This window comes from Salvia miltiorrhiza, chromosome 2 (assembly GCF_028751815.1).
Source record: "Salvia miltiorrhiza cultivar Shanhuang (shh) chromosome 2, IMPLAD_Smil_shh, whole genome shotgun sequence".
Lineage (NCBI taxonomy): Eukaryota > Viridiplantae > Streptophyta > Magnoliopsida > Lamiales > Lamiaceae > Salvia > Salvia miltiorrhiza.
In genome coordinates this window covers 30,852,420-30,858,461 of record NC_080388.1, presented here as the reverse complement: position 1 = coordinate 30,858,461, position 6,042 = coordinate 30,852,420, and the positions used below count along the sequence as shown (strand labels likewise).

General features: G+C 44.4%; 1 protein-coding gene across 1 annotated transcript; it reads right to left on the bottom strand.

Moving 5' to 3' along the window:
- Positions 1–1,106: 1,106 nt before the first annotated feature.
- On the bottom strand, positions 1,107–4,689 carry LOC131008280 (uncharacterized). Its single transcript, XM_057935168.1, has 4 exons — positions 3,418–4,689; positions 2,896–3,312; positions 1,537–2,784; positions 1,107–1,187 (listed from the first exon to the last, which is right to left on the bottom strand). The coding sequence occupies exons 1-4, from the start codon at positions 4,687–4,689 to the stop codon at positions 1,107–1,109; spliced, it is 3,018 nt and encodes a 1,005-aa protein (XP_057791151.1).
- Between the last annotated feature and the right edge of the window lie 1,353 nt (positions 4,690–6,042).

The window sequence follows — 6,042 nt, the reverse complement described above, 5'->3', positions numbered from 1 at the left end:
CTCTAGCTACTATTTAAAACTCAATTTAAATTCGAGCTAGGGCACAAATAGCTTCTCAAAACACGGGGTGTTACATCCTTACCCCCTTAAAAAAAATTTCGTCCCGAAATTTGAAATCTCACCTTCGGGAAACAATTCTGGATATTTTTCCTTCATTTTATCCTCCAATTCCCAAGTTGCTTCTTCTTGCCCGTGATGTCTCCATTGTATTTTGACTAAGGCAAGTGACTTATTTCTCAATTGTTGGATCTTTCTATCCAACACAGCTTCGGGTCTTTCTTCATATTTCAGGTCTGGTTCAAGAGATATATCCTCTCGATGAATAACATGCTTCGGGTCAAACACGTATTTTCTCAACTGCGACACGTGAAAGACATTGTGAACATTCGCGAAATTTGGAGGTAACGCGAGTCTATAGGCAACAGGGCCTACTTTTTCGAATATGTCGTATGGGCCTATAAATCTAGGCTTGAGCTTTCCTTTTATACCAAATCGGTGAATCCCTCGAGAAGGGGAAACTTTCAAAAAGACTTTACTTCCCACTTCAAACTGAATCTCTGTGCGTCTAGTGTCGGCATAAGATTTTTGGCGATCTTGAGCTTCTTTAATTCGTTGCCGAATTTGTCTCACAGTTGTGATCATTTCTTCCACTGCGTCAGGACCTAACACTTTTCTTTCTCCTACTTCATCCCAATAAAGCGGAGATCTACATTTTCTTCCATAGAGGGCTTCATATGGTGCCATGTTAATAGTCGTTTGGAAACTATTATTGTAGGCAAATTCAATCAGGGGTAACACTTGTTCCCATTGAGCTCCTCTATCTAACACTACAGTCCGAATCATATCTTCCAAAACTTGTATAGTTCTTTCAGACTGTCCATCCGTCTGTGGATGAAAAGCTGTGCTAAAATTCAACTTAGTACCCAATTCCCTGTGTAAGCTCATCCAAAAACGTGAGGTGAATTTTGTATCTCTATCGGAGGTAATCGTCATTGGAACTCCGTGTAAACGTACTATCTCACGAATGTATATTTGAGCTAACTTTTCAGAACCACTTGTGACAGGAATCGGTATGAAGTGAGCACTTTTCGTCAATCTATCTATGATCACCCAAACGGCGGTATTCCCTCTATTCGACTTTGGCAAGGCAGTGACAAAGTCCATGGCAATGTGGTCCCATTTCCACTCTGGGATTTCTAACGGTTGTAATTTGCCATAAGGTCGTTGGTGTAATGCCTTCACTTGCTGACAAGCTAAACATCGTTCTACAAACGAAGCTATGTCTCGCTTCATGCCTTCCCACCAAAATCTTGCTTTTAAATCTTGGTACATCTTTGTACCTCCCGGATGTGCTGCGTAAGGCGTGTCATGAGCTTCGCTCATGATTTCATTTCTTAATTTCTCATCATTGGGTACACAGATTCTTCCCTCAAACATCAATGCATTATCTGCTGCTTCTTGGTATGACTCAAGCTTCTCGGTACGGATTTTCACTCGCAATCTTTCCAATTTCTCATCCTCTCTTTGCATACTAACAATCCTTGATCTTAGATCGGGGGTAACACTGAGTGTCGCCATGATCAAATCTGTGGTTTGCGGTGGAAATACCACTTCCAACCTTAACCTTTCGAATTCCCTAACCAAGTCATTCTCCTTGGTTAGGATACATCCTAACTTGGCTCGTTCCATTCTGCTCAAGGCATCTGCCACGACGTTGGCTTTGCCTGGATGATAATTGATTCCACAATCGTAGTCCTTGACCAATTCTAGCCATCTTCTTTGTCTCATATTCAGATCCTTCTGTTCAAAGAAATATTTGAGACTCTTATGGTCGGTGTAAATTTCACATCTTACTCCATAAAGGTGGTGTCTCCAAATTTTCAATGCGTGCACTACTGCTGCTAGCTCTAGGTCATGTGTCGGGTAATTTGCTTCATGTGGCCTAAGCTGTCGCGAGGCATAAGCTATTACCTTTCCCTCTTGCATCAGTACACAACCTAGTCCTTTCTTTGATGCGTCTGTATATATGGTATATTCCTTGTTTGCTTCTGGAACGGCTAGTACTGGGGCGGTGGTCAACCTCTTCTTCAATTCTTGAAAGCTTTGTTCGCATTCGTCTGTCCACAAGAATTTGACTTCTTTCTTGAGCAGATGAGTTATAGGCTTGGCTATTTTGGAGAAATCTTGTATAAAACGACGGTAGTAGCCTGCTAATCCTAGGAAGCTACGAATCTCGTGAGGTGTCGTTGGTGATCTCCATTCTTGCACTGCTTGAACTTTGGCAGGATCCACTTTGATTCCTGCAGCTGAAATGACGTGGCCTAAGAAATTGACTTCTCGTAGCCAAAACTCACATTTGCTATACTTAGCATAAAGCTTTTCAGCTCTTAGCTTCTCTAGCACAGTTCTAAGGTGCTCTTCATGATCCTTCTCATTCTTCGAGTAAATCAAGATGTCGTCTATGAATACCAACACGAATTGATCCAAATATTCGTGAAACACTCGATTCATGAGATCCATGAATACGGCGGGGGCATTTGTTAATCCAAAAGGCATCACTATGAACTCATAGTGTCCGTATCTCGTGCGGAATGCTGTCTTTGGAATATCCTCAGGTCGTATCCTCAATTGGTGATACCCTGTCCTTAAATCTATCTTTGAGAAAGTGCGTGCTCCTCGAAGTTGATCAAACAAATCGTCTATACGTGGCAAAGGATACTTATTCTTTAGGGTCACCTTGTTTAATTCCCGGTAATCGATACACAATCTTAAACTTCCGTCTTTCTTTTTGACAAACAGGACCGGTGCTCCCCAAGGCGAAACACTGGGTCGAATGAATCCCATGTCCAACAATTCTTGTAGTTGCAACTTCAGTTCTTGCAATTCTGCTGGTGCCATCCTATATGGTGCTTTGGATATTGGTGCTGCTCCAGGTTCCAAGTCGATTGTGAATTCCAATTGTCGGTTCGGGGGTAGACCTGGTAGAATATCAGGGAAAACGTCTTGATACTCCCGCACTATAGGTACATCTTCAATCTTTATTTGTGCTTCCTCTTCTTGGCTCAAGTATACTAAATATGCTGTCGCGCCCTTTTCCTTTAGTATCTTGTTCGCTTGCACTGCAGAGATGATAGGTGTCTTCTTCCATTTCCTATTGATGGCATAAAAACATGTAGGTTCCAGGCCAGGTGGCTGGAATGATATCCGTCTCTGCTCGCATTGTATCACCGCATGGTGTTCTGCTAACCAGTCCATTCCCAAAATGATGTCTGTGGTCCACATGCGCAGAAGTCTCAACGTCTTAGCCTTAAGCTTAAGAGGTCCTAATTCAAATTCTAAGTTAGGACACACATGTGTCACGGTGGTGATCTTCCCTAAGGGAGTGGCTACCCTTAAGTGTAGCTGGGCTGGTTCTACATTCAGCTCTAACGTATCCACACAAGTATATGAGATGAAAGAATGTGATGCTCCAGTATCAAAGAGAATAACAATGGGTACACCTTTCAGTTCCCCAATACCTGTTAAGTTTCCTTGGTTCTTATCCTGATTCTTCTTATTGATAGCATACATCCTTTGATATTGCGGTGGTATTCCTGCTTGCGGTGCAGGTAGCTGCTTATGAGGCTGGTTTGGACGGCGAAAAGGTTGTTGCTGTAGTGGTTGAGGTAGAGGAAGAATTCCTTCCATTGCTCTGAGTTGTGGGGTTGGAAACTGATTGGGTCTTCCTCCACTCATCCCTTGCTGTCGGTTGGGGCACTGGCTCGAGTAATGCCCTGGTTTCCCACAAGTGAAACAATTTGGGTTTCCAGCTCTGCACACTCCTGTGTGTAACTTGTTGCACTTAGGACAAGGGGGTATCCCTTGGTGTCCGGGGTGTGAGGTCGCTGGTCCACCATAAAATAATTTATCGCCTTTCACGAATGGAGCCTGGACATTCTGACCTTGCCATGGCTTTTTACCCTCATTTCCACGATTTTCCCATTTGCGTTTTCCTTTCTGTCCTTGGTTAGAGTAGGGAGTGTTTGATACTTGCGTATATTGAGCTGATGGAGGCGTTGGTGTGTGTGTTGTTTTCTCTGGTTGCATTGCTAGCTCCATATCTAGAGCTCTGTTCAAGGCCTCGGCGTAGGAAAGTGCCGTTTGACTTGCCAATACAACTCTTATCTCTTGTCGCAGTCCGGCGCAAAATAACTCGGACATCTTCTCATCCGTATCCACTCTATACGGTGCATATCGGGCCAGATTGCAGAATAGTCGATCGTACTCCACTACAGTTTTATTCCCTTGCTTTAAGGTGGTAAACTCCATCTCCTTCTTTTTCCTATAGCTTCTGGGTATGAACTTCTCACATAGAGCAGTCTTAAAAAGCTCCCAAGTGAGTTCATCTAACTGCTCCGGGGTCATAGTTTTCTGCTTTGCTTCCCACCAATAGTCGGCGGTTCCTTTCAGCTGGTAAGACACGCACATAAGACGTTGTGCGTCGTTGCATCTCAAAAATCGAAAGATTCGTTCCATAGCACGAATCCATTCTTCCGTTTCAGCAGGGTCTCCCGTGCCTGCGAAAGTCGGTGGGTTCTGTCTTAGGAAAAGTTCTTCCACTCTCCTATCTTGAGGTGGAGACGGCGGTGTAGGTTCTCTGGGTTCTTCCTCATTCTCGGGTGTATCTCTGTTCACTCTTCGTGGAGGCATTATGATAATCTACAAGTTTGGGTTAAAAGATAGGTTCCTCTATGTGACAAGGATCATCTTACTCTAGTCTTATAGCTGAGTAATTCACAACATACCATGCGTCTCATATATATATATATATGTATATACATACATTATCACATAGAGTATACTCAATGCATCAAGTACTCGGTTCTCAATCAATGTATACAAATTGACAACTACATCATAACAATGCATCAAAACAAGTAATCACATTTCTCATTTAGTCAAAAATGGCCACTTTGGCCCATCATGTATATACCGTGAAAATTGCCTCAGCGAGGACTTCTTTTGTACAAAATGTATACTATGATCTATAAACTGCTATAGGTCAGTACAAAGTACTACTCTGCTAAAGACCTAGCTACTGCATCAATATTGCCTCTATGTACAAGCAGCCCTACAACTGGGTACAGATACTATCCGTTACCCGTGTACTATGGGGGCCTAACAAAATAAGTACAAACCCTGGTCTGGGATGGAACTATCCATTGTTAGCCAAATCTAGGGGCTATCTAAACAAAGCTACCATATATATACATCTCTATTCAAATACCATCATATCAAAACCATATCCACCCATGACCTCTACCATCACCCCGGCTACTATCGTCACTCCCATCCTCCGTAGCATCATCACCGACATCTGCTCGAGCGTCACCCAATCGGGGCACATACGGCACACCATCCTCACTGTCAGAGTCGGCACGGTGAAAAGGGTCGAAGGCGGCTCTCTCTCGAATCGAATCTCCTCGAGGGACGTCCGTCTCGAAGGCCTGGCCCATGTTAGGAAGATCCAAGGGCTGTGAGATGAGAGTCCCAACAACCGGGACTGATCCTGTGTCGTCCTCCATGTCTCTAGCTGTCCCCTGGGGTCGTGAAGGTCCTGGTGCGAATGGATCAACATCAGCCATAGCAATCTCGCCCTCTCCAACCGTAGGGAGGGGAGGAACAGGGAGGGTCTCACGGATGGGGCTCATCAGCTGCTCGATGGTATCGATGGCCTCAGTGGTGTCTATGGTCATAGGGGTAACCAAGATATCAATAGGAGAAATCTCCTCCTCGGGCAGAGTGCCCTGAGAAAGTGAAGGAATAGGGTCATCAATCGGCTGGGAGCTAAGGAGGTCTAGTCCCAATGCCATAAAAGGATCCTCAGTCTCAGAAAGACCCTGAGGCTGACTCTCTGCCTCACCCTCTCGGGTGTCACTCTCTGTCAGGTAAAAGTAGGGTGGGTTTGCATACATCACGAACCGGCTCAACAGAATGGTTAGGTACTCCGGGAATCGCACCTCAAATCCTCCCGGTGCCAACGGGCTATAGAAGTCTGGGGCG

Excerpts from the sequence above, each read along its gene's own strand:
- LOC131008280 (XM_057935168.1), bottom strand. The coding sequence starts at position 4,689 with ATGCCTCCACGAAGAGTGAACAGAGATACACCCGAGAATGAGGAAGAA. Across the intron at positions 3,313-3,417 it reads TGGATACGTTAGAGCTGAAT|CTTAAGGCTAAGACGTTGAG; the intron begins GTAGAACCAGCC and ends GGACCTCTTAAG. Across the intron at positions 2,785-2,895 it reads CCAAAGCACCATATAGGATG|AAAGACGGAAGTTTAAGATT; the intron begins GCACCAGCAGAA and ends TTTGTCAAAAAG.